This window comes from Oryctolagus cuniculus, chromosome 16, assembly GCF_964237555.1.
Source record: "Oryctolagus cuniculus chromosome 16, mOryCun1.1, whole genome shotgun sequence".
Classification (NCBI taxonomy): Eukaryota; Metazoa; Chordata; class Mammalia; order Lagomorpha; family Leporidae; genus Oryctolagus; species Oryctolagus cuniculus.
In genome coordinates this window covers 61,370,520-61,390,288 of record NC_091447.1, presented here as the reverse complement: position 1 = coordinate 61,390,288, position 19,769 = coordinate 61,370,520, and the positions used below count along the sequence as shown (strand labels likewise).

General features: G+C 54.2%; 1 protein-coding gene across 4 annotated transcripts; it reads left to right on the top strand.

The window, feature by feature from the left end:
- The first annotated feature begins 591 nt into the window (after positions 1 to 591).
- On the top strand, positions 592 to 17,639 carry LOC100351707 (cytochrome P450 4F3). 4 transcript variants are annotated; one of them, XM_051837919.2, is made up of 13 exons: positions 592 to 720; positions 1,040 to 1,238; positions 4,500 to 4,644; positions 7,116 to 7,169; positions 7,264 to 7,391; positions 8,531 to 8,652; positions 9,774 to 10,044; positions 10,261 to 10,327; positions 10,976 to 11,105; positions 15,595 to 15,728; positions 15,839 to 15,903; positions 16,029 to 16,111; positions 17,019 to 17,639. In XM_051837919.2, exons 2-13 carry the CDS (start codon positions 1,041 to 1,043, stop codon positions 17,194 to 17,196), a joined length of 1,575 nt encoding a protein of 524 aa, XP_051693879.2. In that variant the 5' UTR covers positions 592 to 720; position 1,040; the 3' UTR covers positions 17,197 to 17,639. The 4 variants fall into 4 exon arrangements, with proteins under 4 accessions (XP_051693879.2, XP_069914882.1, XP_051693878.2 ...); XM_070058781.1 differs by having other exon boundaries at positions 599 to 720; positions 1,012 to 1,238; XM_051837918.2 differs by having other exon boundaries at positions 612 to 739.
- Positions 17,640 to 19,769: the final 2,130 nt, after the last annotated feature.

The window sequence follows — 19,769 nt, the reverse complement described above, 5'->3', positions numbered from 1 at the left end:
CCCTGCCTGTGCACAGCCCCCTTAGTTGAGACCCCCCTCTCCACACACCTCCATTCATCCTCTGATCTCCGAATGTCTGCTTTTGCTCCAGCCAGACAGCCCCAAGTGAGGCTGGAGTCTTTGTTCCAACTCCCAACAGTCAATGTCTTCAAACTGAACCTTGGGCTGCCTGGGGGCAGGACTTGAACTCCTGCCAAGCTCTGGGTGCGTGCTGGAGTCGGGTGGAAGTGGGGGGATCTGGACTGAGGCTCGCGGTGCCCTGTGTCTTCCCAGCCCATGCTCTGCAGAGCTTCCAAGACAAGGTTCCCTTTGGCCATGCCCACCGGACACCTGCACCGTCTCCAGTTCATGCTTTTGTTAGCTGCTCCCTGGTCTTGGTCCCGCAGGGGTAGTTGCCAACTCGGGGACCCAGATGTCACCTTTGCCCTGCTTTGAGCAGATTTTGCCCTGAGGAGCTGGTGACACACACACACACACACACACACACACACACACACACACAGAGCTGGCTCCGCCCCCACAGCTTGGCCACCTGCCCAGGGCTGGGAGGAAACAGCCAGACTTTCCGGGATTGGTGGCTGCAGCCCAGCCCCGCCCACCCAGCCCCGCGGTGGTGCACAGACTTCCTAGGGTCAGAGGCCTGGAGCCCAGCTAGAGATATCGTTGTGGGGGAGAGGTGGAAGAACAGTTTACTGGAGACAAACCGCTCCTTGCCAGAAGGTGCCAGGCTGGGGGAGAGGTGGGACTGGAGTGGACCTGGCTGCCTGGCTGAGGGAGGGGCGTTGCTTCTGGTTGGGAGCGAGCTGGCCCGTTCCCCCACCCCCAGACTCAGGGCTTCCGGAAAACAGAGCCCTGGCCACCTTGCTGTGATCAAGTTGGGCCTGCCTTCTGTATTCTAATCTCTCTCTCTCTCCCTCTCTCCCTGTTTCTTCCTCTTGAGCGCTTTCTGCCTGGCCTTCTTTGCTCGCCTCCCTCCCTGCCCCTCTCCACTGGGCCCCTGTACTTCCTAAGGAACTCTCCTGTCCCACCCGCCCTGTAGGATGCTGCAGCTGAGCCTGTCTCGGCTGGGACTGGGGCCCTGGGCAGCCTCCCCGTGGCTGCTCCTGCTGCTAATCGGTGCCTCCTGGCTTTTGGCCCGCATCCTGAGCTGGACCTACGCCTTCTATGACAACTGCTGTCGCCTCCGATGCTTCTCTCAGCCTCCGAAACGGAACTGGTTCCTGGGTCACCTGGGCCTGGTGAGTGAGGCTTGCCTTGGGTGGATGGAGTCCCCTGAGGGGCTGGGAATGAAGCTCAGGGAGCTGGGGTTTAGGACAGCAGAGTAACAGGGAAGCAATGGATCTGTCCCTCTCCTCTCTGTCTACCCCATGCCCTGTGGTCTTCCTCTTCTTTTCTCTTCCCCATCTGCTCCCTCCCACAACCTGTTTTGGTCTCATTCCTGTCCCGTGAATGCCCACAGCAGCAGGCAGGGGTGTCGGGGCGGGGGTGTGCCGGCATTGTGGCACAGCAGGTTAAGCTGCCTCCTGAGACAGCAGCAGGGGTGCTGGGTCCTGTCCCTGGCTGCTCCGCTTCTGATCCAGCCTCCTGCTAATGCACATAGGAAGGCAGCAGATGATTGCTCAAGTCCTTGGGCCCTGCCATGCACATAGGAGACCCAGATGGAGCTCCTGGCTGGCCTTAGTCAATGTCTGCCATTGCAGCTGTTTTGGGGGAAGTGAACCAGTAATGGAAGATCTTTCTGTTTCTCTGTTTTCCGCCCCCCTCCCATACGCTATCTCTCTGTCATATAAATAAAATAAATCTTTAAAAAAATGCACACAATGGGGAACCCCCTGCCAGCCCACAGCCTGACACTTGATCTTGTCATGAGCTTTTTGCAGGATCCCACTCCACACCTGGGCCCATATCTGTTGGCTGCAGATGTGTGTCTACATCTCTAAGCTGTCACTTCCCCACAAAAATGAGCTGTGCCACCCATGCCCCACCTGCAAGGGCACAGCTGGGTGGGGAGAGAGGGGGTGGGCAGTCTCCTTCGCCCCCACCCTCTTTTCCTCTTTTTGTGCTTTTTGATGTCTGACTTTTTGCCTCCAAGATGTATCAGTGGTGCCATTTCCCAAGCTGGTTAAGAGTTGACCACTTTGCCATTCTGAAGGGATCCCTCTGGCCTGTACCCTGGTGGAAAAACATCCTAGAGTTGCATGGGGTGGGGTGGGGAGCTCCTTGCTCACCACTTCCCATGCTACCTGGGCTCTCTGTGGCCAGAATCATACCTGGGACTTCAACACCACCTGGGACTTTGACACCACCTAGAAGGGTGCCACTTCTGATGCCACTGGTTTCCGGTGCTGCCTTCTCTCAACACAACCACTCCTTGCAGGGTTCTTGTTCACCTTGTCTGCTCTCACGGGACCTCAGGGGTCTCAGCCCCCCTCCATAGCCTAGCCCACCAGCTTCCCTCCAGGGCCCCTTCCTTGGCTGGGTGTGGTTTAGCTTCTTGCCCTTGACTCAATGCCAGTTGGCCTTCCCTTTGGGGTCTCGGATGAATACAACCAGCCATGTTCTCTGATGTCACATGCACAGTGTTGCTGAGGAAGGTCACAAAACAGGACATGGGGTGGATGGGGTGAGCTGACATGGAAACTCTACCCACCTGACTCCAACGTGCCGCAGTCCGAGCCAACACCTCCCACCTGCCTGCTTGGGCAGCTCCTCCTGGACAAAGGCTCATTTTCACTCTGTTCCCCTGCTCACTCATCCCGAAGTCCCTACCCCCACCAAATGTACTTGAGATGGCCATGACCGCCAGTCTCCACTAAATCCCCAGGACAACTCCCAGCGCTATCTTGACCACGTCCCAGTGGCTACTCAATTCTTCTGGGAAGAGAGCACCACTCTCTCCTGATCTCCTCCAGTCTCCCTGACTTTCCATGTGGGATCCCTGGGGTCCTCACCCCTCATCTCTCTCTCTCTCTCTCTCTCTCTCTCTCTCTCTCTCTCCTCACTTCCTTACCAAGGACTCCAGCTCCCATGTTGGCCATCAGCTTCCTCCAGAAGTGAATTCCAAGTTTACTTTTCCTTTGAGCTGGAGGCCAAGCCTGGGGATGTGCCCCCTCCACCCTGTCCCCAAGCTTGTTTGCTGCAAAGCTGGGGGGCAGATTCTGGGACAGAGCTAGGGGCTGTGCTAAATTGGGTGGGGGTAAGGAAGGAAGTGGTGTGGGTGAGATTAGCTGTGAATTCCCCTTTAGTGGAGGTGGAGCATCTGATGTTGGTGAGGGCAGAGACAAAGAGGAGATGGAGAGTCAAAGACGGAGAGAGACAGAAAGATCCCAACAAAGGAAGAGGTGTATACATAGAGATAGGAGGGAAAGATGGAGACATAAATAGGGCGTAAAACACAGACAGATACACACACACACACACACACACACACACGTGTATCCGTTTCTATCTGTGCTATTGCTCCTGTGTCGCCTTGTCTGTATATCCATCTTAACACTAGTCTCTCATCTCTTTCATCTATAGGTATCTGTTTCTGTCAATCAATCCCTATGTAGCCATATACCTACATAACTATCTAATCATCCATCCATCCATCTATCATCTGTCTACATAGCTATCTAATCATCTACCTACCTACTCATGAGCTGTCTATGATCTATAAATGTATCTCTTATATACCTATCATCTTTTGATCAACTGAACCATCCATTCATTTATATACCTCTCTAATTATCTATCATTTTCCATCCATCCATCCATCCATTCATCATCTGTCTACATAGCTATCTAATCACCTACCTACCTACTCATGAGCTGTCAATGATCTATAAATGTATTTGTTATTTATCTATCTATCATCTTTTGATCAATTGAGCCATCCATTCATTTATATACCTATCTAATTATCTATCATTTTCCATCCATCCATCCATCCATCTATCCAAATCTACCTATATATATAGTTATTTCATTCCAATTATCTATATATCTATCTCCCTAATTATCTATCTGTATCTCTCAATCATCTTTCAATCAATATATCCATCCAAATCTATCTATATATAGTTATTTAGACATCTAATTATGTATCTACATACCTATCTAATTATCTATCTAATTATCAACTTTCCTTCTATCCATCCAAATCTATCATCTAATTATCTATCTATCAATCTAATTAGCTATCAATCATCTTTCCATCCAGCCATCTGTTTATCTACCTATCGATACAGTTAGCCAGTTACCTAATTATCTATCTATCTATCATCTGTCTGTAACTGTATACCTATCTAGAGAAAGAAACAGAGAGACAGAGTGAAGGTAAAGGGAGACTCACAAATAAAGACAGAGACACAACAGAGAGAAGCTGACTGAGAAGAAGCTACAGCCCAGTCATCCTGACAGAAGGGCTGAGGGGGAGGGAAGAGGTGGGGAGAAGGGTGCTGCGGGAGCATCCAAGACCCCCAGCCAGGCCTGGCCTCAGCCTTGCCCCTCCGCAGGCACAGAGCAACGAAGAAGGCATGCGGCTGGTGGAGGAGCTAGCCTACCACTTCCGGGATGTGCACCTGTGGTGGTTCGGGCCCCTCTACCCCATCCTGCGGCTCGTGCACCCTAACTTTGTCGCCCCTCTGCTCCAGGCCCCAGGTATCTCTCCTTGCAGGTGCACAACCCCCCCACCCCAACCCTGCAGTTTCTTCCCTTCCTCTGTTCCCAGCCATTCCCATCCCGGGGCAGGCCAGGCTGAGCAGGCAAATGGGTAGCAACAGCCAACACCATGTCCCTGCTGGGTGACTCTGAGCAGGCCTGGCTCTCTGGCTGCTGATCTCTCTTGCAGCGTGAGTGATGGAGACTGGACCCTTTGTGGTCCAGGGAGGGCGGTCTTCAGGTACGGTTGGATGCAGCTGTTCAAATCAATCATGCCACTGCAAGTCTACCTCTCTTAGTTTGTTTCCCTCTGTGAGGGATTCTGTCTCCTGCTGCTTAAGACAGAGCCCAGAAGCCCAACCCCCAAGAAAAATTCCCTGGATCTCCAGGAAGAGTCCTTGGAGTTCCTTAAACTTACCTACACAGGGCCCCAGGATCAGTTCCTCATCTTAATCCCTGTGATTGCTGAAGATTCAGATCATGGGCTCAGCTCTGGAGCCAGGGTGGGGGGCAAGACCACTCTCTCAGCTGTTCGCACTGAGGGTGGCTGGGGGGTGGATGTGGATTCCAAGAGAAGTGGCACAGTATCCACCCATCGCAGCCTCCCTGCCACGTGGGCAGCTCCAGAGCAAGGATGCTAAGGTGCAGGCAGGCACCATGACTTGTCAAGGTCACACAGCGTCTCGAAGCTCCTTCTGCATTCTGGACACTCTTGGCTGCCCCAGCTGCTTTTGATGGGAGGGAGGGGCTGTCCAGAGTGTGGAGGGGGAAGATCAGAGAGGCCAGCAGTGTCTAGTCGGTCCTGGGTGCTTCCCTGGTGGCTGGATGGAGCAACAGCATCTCCTCATGGTGCGTGAGCAGCATGGAGGTAGCATCCTCCATTCTTGTTAAGGACAGAGGAGCCCCTGACCCCACACACTTCAGGCTCAGTGTGGAGAGGAGGAGGAGGATACTGGGGAATTTAGGTTAACCCCTTGGACATTCATGGAGCCAGTAAAGTTTGAAAAAATGATTTTTGGGGCTGGCATTTGGGTGCAGTGGGTTAAACCTCTGCTTGTAATGATGGCATGCCATAGCAGAGTGCTGGTTTGAGTCCTGGCTGCTCCACTTCTGATCCAGCTTCCTGCCAATGCACCTGGGAAAGCAGCAGATGATGGGCCGTGTGCTTGGGCCCCTGCTCCCCATGTGGGAGACCAGGATGGAGTTTTTGGCTCCTGGCTTTGGTCTGGCCCAGTCCTGGAAGTTGTGGCTATTTGGGGAGTGAACCAGTGACTTGAAGACCCATGCAATTCTGTGTTGTCCTGCCTATCGAACAACTAAGTAAATAAAATTTGTTTGAGGGGAAGACATACACAGAGATATGCTCCTTGCATGTGCATAATAGCCGGGGCTGGACCACAGCTGAATCCTGGAAGCAAGAACCCAATCCAGGTTGCCCATATGGGTGGCAGGGGCCTGGTCACTGGAGCCATCACCACTGCATTAGCAGGAAGCTGGAGTCAGGAGCCAGAGCTGGGGATTGAACCCAGGTACTGTGAGGTGGGACCCAGGTATCTGAACTCTTGAGCAAATGCCAACTCCCAAGCAACACTTTTCTTTTAAAGAAAAGAAAGAAAAGTAAGAACTGTGGGCTTTTTTTCCCCTAAAGATTTTATTTATTTGAAAGGCAAAGTGTGAGAGAGAGAGAGAGAGAGATCTTCCACCTGCTGGCTCATTCTCCAGGCCGAAAGGAGGAGCCAGGAGCTTCATCCAGGTCTCCCATGTGGGTGCAGGGGCCCAAGGACTGGGCCACATTCCACTGCTTTCCCATGCAGCAGGCAGTTGGATGGGAAGCAGAGCAGCCGGGACTCGAACTGGTGTCCATATGGGATGCCGGTATCACAGGTGGCATTCAACCTACTGTGCTATAACACTAGTCCCCAAGCCCTCCAAGCTCCCCAAGCTCCACATTTAAATTCTCATGTGTGTGCAGGATGCTGAGGTCATGGCATCTGGTCCTGGGGCCATGTCAGAGCATGTGTGTCATGTCTGAGCAAGTCATGTATGTGGTGACCATGTCAGGACATGTTAGTGCATGTTGAGGCCAGGTCACATGCCCCAGGTGCATGTCAGGATGTATCAGAGAGTGCTGAGCTAGCCAGGTGTCCTTAGTCTGGGTAAAGGCGTTCTCTGAGTGCCATGCTCTTCTTAGAGTTGCAATGCATGTTGGACTGTGTGGGAGGAGTGTCCACGTGTGCTAGGGGCATATTGGGCCATGTCAGCATGTGCCTCTGCTTTCCTGTGCTGCTACACCCTGGTCTGGTCTCTGCTCACCTTCCCTCCCCTTCCTTCTTACTCTGCCCTTTGGTCCCCTTCCTGCTATGTGGGGTTTGGAGGGAGGAAGTGCAGACCTCTGGCTGGGAGTCCCCTCCCTCACCCAGAGTCCCTCCCCTCCCCCATTCATGGCCCCTGATTGTCGTTGCTCATGTCAGCTGCAGCTGTGTCTAAGACTATGGACTTCTACGGCTTCCTGAAACCGTGGCTGGGTGAGTCACTGCAGGTGGAGAGGGTTTTGGGGGCCACCCTTGGGAGTCATGGGGAGGTGATGTTCTTGCCCACTGCCCATGGCTGCCCTCCTAGGGGATGGGCTTTTGCTGAGTGCCGGTGACAAGTGGAGCCGCCATCGTCGCATGCTGACGCCCGCCTTCCACTTCAACATCCTGAAGCCCTACGTGAAGATTTTCAGCAAGAGTGCATGCATCATGCATGTGAGTCCCCTGGGCCTGTGGACCAGGGGGTGGGAAGGGGGAGTGGCTTCACACACACCTGCTCTGGAGCCATGGCTCTGACGGCGGGTTGGGGCCATGGTTGTGGCTTTCTGAGCCTTGGTGTACCCATCTGAGAAATGGGAAAGATGCTCCCCTACTTTAAGGGGGCGATGGTCAAGGTGATGCCATGGAGTCAGATTCCTGCACACAGTTGGTGCATAGAAGGCATACGTCTCTCTCAGGGAAAGCCTTGCAAACTCAAGATGGTCGTGTTGAACAGTGCATAGTAGCTGTTAACATTGCATGGAAACTATTTCTGCACAACATACTCTTTTAGCACTCACTGGTCTTGGAGGGCCAAGTGGACGCATTTGTTTATCTCTCAGCCTCCAGGAGGGCTTGGGAGCAATGGCAGAGGTTGAATTCCAAGAGAGGCAGTGCTCAGGGCCTTCAAAGGTTTAGTTTTTGGAACTGGCACAGCAAGTGGCTGGGTCACACACCCTTGGCTGAAGTAAGGGCCAAGAACAGCTCAGATTCAAGAGATGGGGAAGCAGGTTCCACCTTCTCACGGCAGGAGCTGCCCGGCATTGTTGCAAAGGGTGAGGACAGAGGGAGGGAGGTTAATGCTGAAGATGATGCCGACGGCTGACACCGGGCACTTGGTGTTTAGCAGAAGCGGTGTGCTCATTCGGTAACATACACTGTGCAATGGCATTTTCAAAATGCTGTGAGGCGCAGGTTAGGACGACATTGAGGGTCACGGACGTTAAGGGAGTTTACCCAAGTTCATCCAAGGTAGGAGTGGCAGAGCAGGTATTTTCACCTGGGTTATCTGACACCAAGGCAGGTCACCTTGACAGGTGGGACCCCCGGGAGGGCAGTGAGTCCACTAAGGGCTCACAGGGCGTAGGAGGCAGAGCTGGGACTGGGACCCAGGTCTGCTGACTCCAAGTCTTGTGTATATTCATGAATAGTTAACAGCTTCCACTCCCATTCGAACCTGGTCATTCCTTTGGGTGTTTTGGGGCAGAGGAACAAAGGCTGGCTCTGGGTGGGAGTGTCCATCTTGGTGTTTGGTATTGGAGTAGGGCTCAGGAGAACCAGAGCCCAGCCCCGCCTCTCTCTTCTTCTCTGGCCAGGACAAGTGGCAGCGCCTGGCCTCGGAGGGCAGTGCCCGTCTGGACATGTTTGAGCACATCAGCCTCATGACCTTGGACAGCCTACAGAAATGCATCTTCAGCTTCGACAGCAATTGTCAGGAGTGAGTCATTGCCCATGGCCAGGGAACCTGTATGGTGGGCCCAAGGGAGCAGGTAGGGGAGAGAGGACAGTCCAGCAACCAGGAGAGACTTCCTGGAGGAGGTGGGTCAGATGTGGGTGTTGAAGGACAGGGAAGGGGAGAGAGAAAGGGTGGTCCTTCCAGGTAGGCAGAAATGTTTGAGTGAAGATTGGAATGCTAGGATGAGCAGTGTGTGTGTGTGAGATGGGCAGGGGTTGGCAGTGTCAGAGTTATGGGGAGGGAGAGGGAGAGGGAGAGGGGGACGGGGAGGGGGACGGGGAGGGGGACGGGGAGGGGGAGAGAGAGATTGATTCTCAATTTGATGATGGAGAGGGAGAGGGAGAGGGAGAGGGGGAGGGGGAGGGGGCGGGGGGAGGGGGAGAGATTGATTCTCGATTTGATGGTTCACTTCCCAAATGACTGCAACAGTCAGGGCTGGGCCAGGCCAAAGCCAGGAGCCAGGAGCCAGGAGCTTCTTCTTGGTCTTCTACACGGGTACAGGGGCCTAAGCACTTGGGCCATCTTCTGCTGCTTTCCCAGGCACATTAGCAGGGAGTTGAATTGGAAGTGGAGCAGCGGGGACTTGAACGGGCACCCATACACTTGAACGGGCTTTACCCACTACACCACAGCACCGGCCCCAGTGTCTAGATATCAAGGACATGGAAAAGTTAGCCAGAAGTGGAGTGAACTTGGTCTTGAGAGTTCTGGGAAGCTGTGGAAGGGATTTGAGCAGTGCTGAACTTGGACATTTATCTCTCCCTAGAGAGCAGAGTGTCTTGGAGATGTGGGATGCAAGGGTAAGAGGAGCTGTGAGCTTGGTGGAGAAAACCAATCGGATTTGGGAGAAACCAAGGCAGGGTAGGCAGGACCAGCTGGTGAGGGAAAGGAAAGAGAGAGAGAGAGAGGAGATGAAGTGACCCCAAGGCTCTGCTCTGGAGACCTGGGGCCGGAGGCCTGAGCTTACAGAGAGGGAGGCAGGGAGAAGTGCATTGAGATGATGCCATGTCTGGAAGGAGCAGTGCTGGGATTCTTGTCGGGAGGTGTTTCCAGGGCTTCAAGCACATCAAGGAGCCACTTTTCTCTCTGGTCTGGCCCTCCAGGAACCCCAGTGACTATATTGCCGCCATCCTGGAGCTCAGCGCTCTCATAGTGAAGCGGAATCAGCAGATTTTCCTGTTCATGGACTTCTTGTACTACCTGACCCCCGACGGGTGGCGCTTTCGCAAGGCCTGTGACCTGGTGCACAGCTTCACGGACGCCGTCATCCAGGAGCGGCGCCAGGCTCTGGCTAGCCAGGGTATGGATGAGTTCCTCAAGGCCAAGGCCAAGTCCAAGACTTTGGACTTCATCGATGTTCTCCTTCTAAGCAAGGTGGGCTTCTCTGGGGTCCGGGTTGGAGAGGTAGCACAGGCTCCGGTGTCAGAGGTGGGATCAGAGAACTTGAGCTTGACCCAGAGGAAGGTGGATGAGGAAGGGAGTGGTGGGTTTTGGAGGTGACTCTGTGAAAGGATACCTGGCAATCACAAAAGGAGATGACTCAGGTGCCAACAGAGCTGGTGTGATTCGCGGTCTTTGCTTTGTCGCCAGGGTGAAGATGGAAAGAAGTTGTCAGACGAGGATATACGGGCAGAGGCAGATACCTTCATGTTTGGGGGTGAGGGTCCCGGTGTGTGGGGCTGCAGTGGAGGCAGGGGTCTTTCCATCCCAGGCACATGGTGGGTGGAGCTTGGATCTACCTGTCCCCTCCTCCCATCCACCCTGGGGTCCTCCCTGCCTTGGCTGCTGGATGAGTCTGACCCCCAGCCTCCATCCACCCTCGGGTTCTCCGTGCCTTGGTCATTGGGTCGGTCTGACCCCACCCTCCATTCACCCTGGGATCCTCCCTGCCTTGGGCACTGGGTCAGTCTGTCCCCTACTCTCCACCCACCCTGGGGTTCTCCATGCCTTGGGCGTTGGGTCAGTCTGACTCCACCCTCCCATCCACCCTGGGGTCCTCCATGCCTTGGGCACTGGATCAATGTATTCCCTCCTCCCATTCACCCTGAGGTTCTCCATGCCTTGGGCGCTGGATCCGTGTGTCCCCTCTTCCCACCCACTCTAGGGTCCTCCATGCCTTGGGAGCTGGATCCATCTGTCCCCCACCCTCCACCCACCCTGGGGTCCTCCATGCCTTGGGCTCTGGATCCATCTGTCCCCCACCCTCCACCCACCCTGGGGTCCTCCATGCCTTGGGCGCTGGATCTGTGTGTCCCCCACCCTCCATCCACTCTGGGATCCTCAAGCATGCTCGGCTGCCTCTCAGGCCATGACACCACAGCCAGTGGGCTCTCCTGGGTCCTGTACAACCTTGCGAGGCACCCGGAGTATCAGGAGCGCTGCCGTAAGGAAGTACAAGAGCTCCTGAGGGACCGGGAGCCTCAGGACATTGAATGGTGAGTGCAGGTCCTCCTGGCCTGTTCCTCTCACTGACTTTGCTTGCCAGGTGGGGCAGGTGGAAGTTCTCTCGGCAGATTCTGCCATTCTTGCCCCATGGGAATAGGAGTAGGGCCCAAGGTCAGGGTATGCTACTGAACCTGGACAGCAGTGGTAAAGTTGCAGGGTTTGGGGAACAGAAGGACTTGGAATTCATACTGATTTCCCTACTGATTTGCTAGGTGACATCAGTAACACAACTTCCTTTTCTGAACCACATTTCTCTTCTGTGAGTGGGAAAATGTCCTTTGCACAAGAGAGAAAGGTCTTCCTTTTGCCATTGTTTCACTCTCCAATGGCCACCGCAGCTGGCGCGCTGCGGCTGGTGCACCGCGCTGATCCGAAGGCGGGAGCCAGGTGCTTCTCCTGGTCTCCCATGGAGTGCAGGGCCCAAGCACTTGGGCCATCCTCCACTGCACTCCCTGGCCATTGCAGAGAGCTGGCCTGGAAGAGGGGCAACCGGGACAGAATCTGGCACCCCGACTGGGACTAGAACCCGGTGTGCCAGTGCCGCGAGGTGGAGGATTAGCCTATTGAGCCGCAGCGCCGGCCTGTAGTTGTCTTATGATCCTAAATATTTGCAGCTTCACAATAATCCAACTTTACATATATATTTGATTTCATCTCTGGACTTTATTCTATTCTGCTTGTTTATATTGTCATTCATAAACACAGGAAGGCTTCCTTTCATTTTATTGGAAACATGGTTTATTTGAGAGGCAGAAAGCCAGAAGGTGAGAAAGAGGGAGAAACAGAGGTAGAGATAGAGAAAGACATAGAGGGATACAGATATAGAGATAGGTTGAGATCAAGATAGACAGAGATCGAAAGATAGAGGTATATAGAGATAGATATATAAAGATAGAGATAGAAATAGATATATAGAGGATTAGAGACAGAGATATAGAGATATAGAAATAGATGTAGAGATAGAAGTAGAGAGAGACACACAGAGAGATAAGGACAGATAGAAGTAGATAGAGATAGATGGAGAGATAGAGATTGGGAAAAATAGAGATAGAGAAAGAGACAAAGAGATATAGAGATAGAGATAGGGATAGAGAGAGATGGATATAGTTAGAGATAGGGATAAGGAGATAAGGAGAGATAGAAATAGAGATAGATGGAGGGAGAGATTGGTAGAGAGAGATAGAGATAGAGATATAGAGATACAGAGTGAGCTTCCATCTGCTGATCCACTCCTCAAATGCCCACAGTGTCCAGGACTAGGTTGGGCTGAAGCCAGGAACCAGAAACTCCATCCAGGTCTCCCACATGGGTGGCAGGAACTCAAGCACTTGAGCCATCATCACAGCTGCCTCCCAGAGTCTGGCTTAGCAGGATGCTGGAATCAGGAGTGGACCCAGGTATCCAGCCCAGGGATTCTGATGTGAGACACAGGCATCTGAATTGGCAGCTTCAGTGCTGGGCCAAATGCCTACCTCTGAAAACACTGTCATTCTTGACAAAGTTGATCCTTTTTCAATATTTTGCTTTTAAAATGTTTTGCTTGCATTCTTTTAAATATTTATTTATTTTAAAGGCACAGTTACAGAGAGGGAGAAGGAGAGGAGGAGGAGGAGGAGGGGAAGAGAGAGGGAGAGGGAGAGGGAGAGGGAGAGAGGTTGAGAGATCTTCTATTTGCTTGTTTACCTCCCAAATGGCTACAATGTCCAATGCTGGGCCAGATCAAAGTCAGGAGCCAGGAGCTTCATCCTGGTCTCCCACATGGGTGTAGGAACCCAAGCACTTGAGCCATCTTCCACTGATTTCCCAGGTGCATTAGCAGAGAGCTGGTTTGAGCTTCTGTGAAACCCTGCATCATACCCTTTGCCTCTACTTTTATCACTTGCCTTTTCTCTTATGGATGTGCAGGAATTCCTTGTCTATTCAAGACAGTGTTTCAGATCTATGTATTTATTGAAGACGTATTTAAGTCTCTCATCTGAATGCTAACTTGACCTATGGTATCCCATATGACCCAGAAATCCTTAATTGTCCTGCCTATTTATCATCTTTTTGGTCTTACAGTTTATACTTTTGACATTTTAAGAATTTCTACTTTAAAAAAAGATTTATTTAGTCATTTGAGAGGCAGGGTTACATACAGAGAGAGGGAGAGACAGAGAGAGAGTCTTGCATCTGCTGGTTCACTCCCCAAGTGGCTGCAATGGCTGAAGCTGGGCTGATTCAAGCCAGGAAGAAGCCAGGAGATTCTCCCATGCAGGTGTAGGGGCCCAAGGACTTGGGCCATCTTCCACTGCTTTCCCAGTCAATAGCAGAGAGCTGGCTTGGAAGTAGAGCAGCCAGGACTTGAACTGGTGCCCATATGGGATGTGGGTACTGCAGGCGGTGGCTTTACCTGCTATGCCACAGTGCTAGCCCCACTTTAAGAAATTTTTAAAAATCATTTTTAATTATTTAAAAGGGAGAGGGAGAGGGAGAGGGAGAGGGAGAGGGGAGGGGGAGGGGGGGGAGAGAGAGAGAGAGAGTTCTTCATTTTTTTTTTTTTTAACAGGCAGAGTGGACAGTGTGAGAGAGAGACAGAAAGATCCAAGGTTTTTTCCGTTTGTTCACCCCTCAGTGACTGCTGCGGCCGGCGCGCTGCAGCTGATCCGGAGCCAGGAGCCATGGTGCTTCTCCTGGTCTCCCATGTGGGTGCAGGGCCCAAGCACTTGGGCCATCCTCCACTGCACTCCTGGGCCACAGCAGAGAGCTGGACTGGAAGAGGAGCAACCAGGACAGTTGCGCCACAGGTGGAGGATTAGCCTATTGAGCCACGGCGCTGGCTGAGAGAGAGAGTTCTTATACCCGCTGGTTTATTCCCCAAATACCCAAACAGCCTAGTCTGGACCAGGCTGAAGCAGAAAGCCGGGAACTCAATTTGTTTCTCTCATGTGAGTGGTGGCAGGGACCCAAACACTTGAGCCATCACCACTGCTTCCCAGGTTTGAGTGGGCAGGAAATTGTAATTAAACTTTGTAACAGTTTAAAATATCTAGTAAATTAGGTTCCCTTTCCTTCCATTTCAATTTTAAAAAGTTGAAAAAGATTTGCTTATTTGAAAGGCAGAGTGAAGAGGAGATCTTTCATCTTTTGGTTCACACCTCAAATGGCCACAGCGGCCAGTTGATGTTGGACTGGGCAGAAGCCAGGAGCCTGAGACTCTATCTGGGTATCCCGTCTGTGTCAGGGGGCCATCTCTCACTGCTTTCCCTGGTGCATTAGCAGGGAGCTGAATTGGAAGTGGAGCAGCTGGGGCTCCAACCAGTGCTCCGATATAGGCTACCGGTGTCACAGGTCGTGGCTTAAAACACAGCTGGCCCTGCCACTTTAATTTTTAAGCTGATCTAGCAACTGAAGAGTCCTGTAATTGCATTATTAATGACAACACACTAAAAAATATCCAAGTAGACCTTTATCGAATTGCATTGGATATGTAGACTAACTTAGAAATAACAGATGCATTTCTAATATTAGGTCATCTCACCCTAGAGTGTGACTAATTCATTCAGGTCACCTCATGAGCCCTTCACGGAAAATTTTCCCCTGGGCATCCTTGTGTTTTGCTCAGAAGTGTTCCTAAAAAATCTTGGGGTGGGGTGGGGTGGGGGCTGGTGCTGTGGTGCAGTGGGTTACATGCCCTGGCCTGAAGCCATATGGGTGCCAGTTCGAGACCTGGCTTCTCTACTTCCCATCCAGCTCTCGGCTATGGCCTGGGAAAACAGTAGAAGATGGTCGCATAGCTCTGGCCATTGCGGCCAATTGGGGAGTGAACCATTGGATGGAAGACCCGTCTCTCTCTCTCTCTGCCTCTCCTCTCTCTGAGTAACTCTGACTTTCAAATAAATGAATAAATCTCTAAAATAAATAAATAAATAAATAATCCCGGGCTAAGCTTTTCTTCTAGTGCTTTTGTGTCTTAGATTTTTTCTCATGCTTCCACATCTGGTGCACCTGTGGTTGAGGATGTTGCAAGACTGAATCTCGGGCTGGTGCCACGGCTCAATAGGCTAATCCTCTGCCTGCGGCACCGGCAACTTGAGTTCTAGTCCCGGTCGGGGCGTTGGATTCTGTCCTGGTTGCTCCTCTTCCAGTCCAGCTCTCTGCTATGGCCCGGGAGTGCAGTGGAAGATGGCCCAGGTCCTTGGGCCCTGCACCCGCATGGCAGACCAGGAGAAGCACCTGGCTCCTGGCTTCGGATCAGTGCAGCGCACCGGCCGTAGCGGCCACTTGCGGGGTGAACCAACGGAAAAAGGAAGACCTTTATCTCTGTCTCTCTCTCTCTCTCACTAACTCTGCCTGTCAAAAAAAAAAATTAAAAAAAAAAAAAAGACTGAATCTCGGGCAGGGGTAGGTGGGGGAGAGGGTCTCAGGGGGGCAGCCGTGGGCTGGGGAAGTCTCTGGTTTTCTGCTCCCCGGGTAATTGTTGAAAATGGGGTCCCTCAGGGACGACCTGGCCCAGCTGCCCTTCCTCACCATGTGCATCAAGGAGAGCCTGCGGCTGCACCCCCCGGTCACGGTCATCTCCCGGAGCTGCACCCAGGACGTGACGCTCCCCGACGGCCGGGTCATCCCCAGAGGTGCCTGCACACCAGTAGGGGGCGCCTCCTGGGCAGGGCAGGAAGGGAGTCCTGCCGGCAGCGCAGACTTTGCCCTGACTGCCCCTCTCACACCCCGTCCCCCCCAACAGGCAACGTGTGTGTCATCAGCATCTTCGGGATTCATCACAACCCCTCGGTGTGGCGGGACCCTGAGGTGCTGCCCCTGCCCCACCTGCATTCCCGGGGCCCGGGGTGGGGGTAGGGGTCTCAATGCAGGAAGTCAAGACTGGGTGTCCTGGGAGACCGCACCCAGCAGCCCTGCCCCGCCCTCACTCCCAGGTCTATGACCCCTCCCGCTTCGACCCAGAAAACGACGAGGAGAGGTCTCCGCTGGCTTTCATCCCCTTCTCGGCCGGGCCCAGGTGAGAGAGGGGCCGTCACAGGTGGGGCTGGAGTGACGGTGGTACAGGAGGCGGCCTCGTCAGAGAGCTCCATGACGCCTGGCCTGGGGCCGCCTGTTTCAGGGGCTCAGAGGTTTAATAAGATCCTGGGGAAAGGGTGGGCCCACAGCCCCCTCCCCATTTGCCCTGCTGTGCCCTCCCCTCTGCCTAAGTCTCGGTAAAAGCCAGCAGAGGGCGCTGGGGAGTCGCCGGGGGGGGGACCCCGAAGTGGGCGTGGTGAATGGAGGCGGAACTGGGGGAGTGGGCGTGGCAGGAGGGGGCGGGGCTGGTGGGTGAGTGGGCGTGGCGGACAAGGCGGGACTGGGGTTTCTGAGCTCGAACGCTGAGCGCCTCTCCCGCTGGGCACAGGCTCCCCACCACGCTGGTGGTGGGCTCTTCCCAGTAGGCGGTAGGGAGCCATGGGAGGCGTCTGAGCAAAAGGACGGGACTGTGGACCAGGCTCGGGGGACATGCAGGCCCACACGGGGGTCCCAGCAAGCTTATTCACCCTCAAGGAGGGGCTGGGGTCCCAGGCCATGGGGGTTGGTGGTGCTGGGCGCAGTCAGAGCCCCTACCTCTGGCTACAGGTCTGAGCTGGGGGCTAAGCCAGCCAAGGGTGATATGGGAACTCCCTTGAGGTTGGGGTCCCAGACAAGGTGAGCCCCCTTCTCTGCCTCAAGGACCCCTCAGGGTGTGGGAGAGGGTCCTGGGCACAGTCAGCATCCCCTCGCGGTCCACTGATCTGGGCTGGGGGCTGGGTCAGGGGATGCACAAGCCCGCAGGGAGTCCCAGGCACGGGTAGCCCCCTCCTGTGTCCCCCAGACCCGGCAGGTGGGGAGGGTCCCAGGCCGCGGACCCGGGCGCAGTCTCAGCCCAGCCTCGCCCACAGGAACTGCATCGGACAGTCGTTCGCCATGGCCGAGATGAAGGTGGCGCTGGCGCTCACCCTGCTGCGCTTCCGCGTCCTGCCCGACCGCGCCGAGCCGCGCAGGAAGCCGGAGCTGATCCTGCGCGCCGAGGGCGGCCTCTGGCTGCGGGTGGAGCCGCTGAGTGCAGGCGCGCAGTGACCACTGTGGCCGGCCTGGGCCCCACCTGAGCCCACGCATCCAGCTTTGCACAATCCCAGGAATAAACTGTGCTGCCTCCTCTGACTGAGCCTTGCGAGGAGCCAGCAGGGGGCGCTGCAGGGACCCAGGCGTTGGACCTGGGCGAGGCTCGGGTCTCTGGCTGGGTACAGGCCCCTCACTCCCCATGCTGATGGTGGGCTCTTCCTGAGCCCTGGTATAAACTTTGCCCCGCAGGCGCTAGGGAGCCAGGGGAGGTGTTGGAGCAGGAGAGGGACCAGCGTTCAGAATGAGCATAGGGGATACTGGCGGCTCCCAGTCCCGGAAGCAGACTCGCCGTAGCGCTGCCTGCCAATCATCCTAACCCTGAGTCTTTCCCGCTGCAAGGTGCGTCTCAGTGTTGCTATGGTTACTAAATAAACAGACCGCGTGTGGTCGCTGCAGAATCCGTGTCTGTTTCACGGCCTGTGATTTCTGCCCACCGTTCACCTGGGACTGGGGATGGAGTCCTGCTTCTGGGACATCCGATGGCTCACCCTGAGCTTATTTTGGCTTCTGATGGGGTGGTGAGGAGGGGCGGCTCCTATCCACAGCCCCTCTCTCCTCTCCTCTCCTCGCCTCCCCCCCGTTTCTGCTCCAAGGTCACCTCTTGGGCAGTCCCTCCCTGACCACCAAGTCCACAAGTCCACACATCTCACCCTGTGAATTTCTTTCATGACCGCCACCATCAGACTTGCTGTTTTTTTTTTTTTTGACAGGCAGAGTGGACAGTGAGAGAGAGAGAGACAGAGAGAAAGGTCTTCCTTTTGCCATTGGTTCACCCTCCAATGGCCACCACGGCTGGTGCACTGCGGCCTGCGCACCGCGCTGATCCGATGGCAGGAGCCAGGTGCTTTTTCCTGGTCTCCCACGTGGGTGCAGGAGCCCAAGCACTCGGGCCATCCCAGGCCACAGCAGAGAGCTAACAGGAAGAGGAGCCACCGTGACTAGAACCCGCCGCCCATATGGGATGCCGGCGCCGCAGGCGGAGCATTAACCAGTGAGCCACGGCGCCGGCCCCCTCCCTCCCCATCTTACCTATGAGTACTGAGGTTCAGAGAGGGCGTCTTGTCCCAGGCCTCCCAGCCAACCCGAGACTTGAATCCAGCACAGCTGCGTGCGCTGCTCGCTCCTTCTCGATGGCTGGGGAAGGGGAAAGTGAAACTGCGGCAGGTGCACAGCCTGCTTGCCTGTCCCAGTGCAGCTGATTCCTGGGAGGTGTGTCTTCTCAGGCACACAACGCAAGAACAGCGCCCTCGTGTGGTGCACTACTGCGTGCCTCACTATACCGGATCCCTATATCTTGTTAAAATTTGGTTTGCATTAAGGGGATAAGCAGCTCAGTGTGAAAAACTCAACCCAAAGAGATGTATGGGTTGTGAATAGCGTCTTTCCTCCAAAAAACTGCCCGTTTCCTTTCATGCTCACAGACACAAATGCCTCTCCGTGTATGATTTAGGAGGGCACTCCAAACATTCACAGAGTGGAATAAAACAAAAAATTCTCCTTGTGCCCAAAGCATTTTGAAATCTGTGCATCGGTTTCTGCAGTATACACAGTCCATGGAGTATGAAGAATTGTTTTGCAGCCCCAACAGTTTGCACCGATATCAACATGTACCTTGGATCAGAGCCCTCAGCCTGAGGAAGCCTCTCTCCTTTGTCCTTTCCCACACAGTGCTGTGTTATCAGCGACAGGAAATGGGCTGAGATGGCTGAGCGTTGTGCATGAGTGACCAATCCTCCTGCTCTAAGCTGCTTGTCCATCCCAGGCACACAGTAGGTCCACAGGAAGTTCAGCTCTTTCTTCTGTGTCTCCACTGCCTGGTGTATCAAACTGTGCCCTGTATCTTGACACTGTGGGTGGACGGCCCTGCCAACAGGTGGATTCAGTCCCCCCTGAGGGCTCTTGGATCTGCTGCCTGATTCCCACTGGCTAGTTGGGCTGCAGGTGGTAGTGGGAGCAGGGGGAGTCTTGGGGTCTCCTGCACACCTGATCTGTGTCAGGAGTGCTGTCTTTCCCCACCCTTCTTGTTCAGCAGCTCTGCCGGGACCCCCATCTTCCAAGACATCCCTCACCTGAGGCCACCCACAGTCATATCCGGAAAGACTCTGGGGAGCATGGGATATGCTGGGTGGGGGCATCCTGGGTGTGAGAGGATGATCCCGGTGCTGACACAAGGGCCTCAAGAGGTCTCCTCCCGGGCCACCCTGTTGCCTGGGGATCCCACATCATCCAGGACCCTGGATTATGAAGCCATGGTCCCCAGCGAGTGGGACAGAGCAGTGAGGCAAGTGCTGGCCTGAGCATCGGAAAGCCTGGGTTGCTGTGAACTCTGTAGCACGTGTTGGAGGTTCACCCCTTCTGAATCTCAGCTCACTGCTCTGTTCCGTGACTTCCTTCATCTTCTGGGTGACATCACTTGAGTTCTCTCTCTCTCGGTAGGAGTTCAGCTTTTGATCGAACAAGAAAATAGTCAAACAGACTGAAACCCATGTCACCATGAGGCTCCCAAGATTCTCCTTTCTTCTTCTCCT

Bases quoted from the DNA above. Each gene is read 5' to 3' on its own strand.
- LOC100351707 (XM_051837919.2), top strand. From the start codon at position 1,041: ATGCTGCAGCTGAGCCTGTCTCGGCTGGGACTGGGGCCCTGGGCAGCC. The intron at 1,239-4,499 runs GTGAGTGAGGCT...GCCCCTCCGCAG, and splicing joins TCCTGGGTCACCTGGGCCTG to GCACAGAGCAACGAAGAAGG. The intron at 8,653-9,773 runs GTGAGTCATTGC...CTGGCCCTCCAG, and splicing joins TTCGACAGCAATTGTCAGGA to GAACCCCAGTGACTATATTG.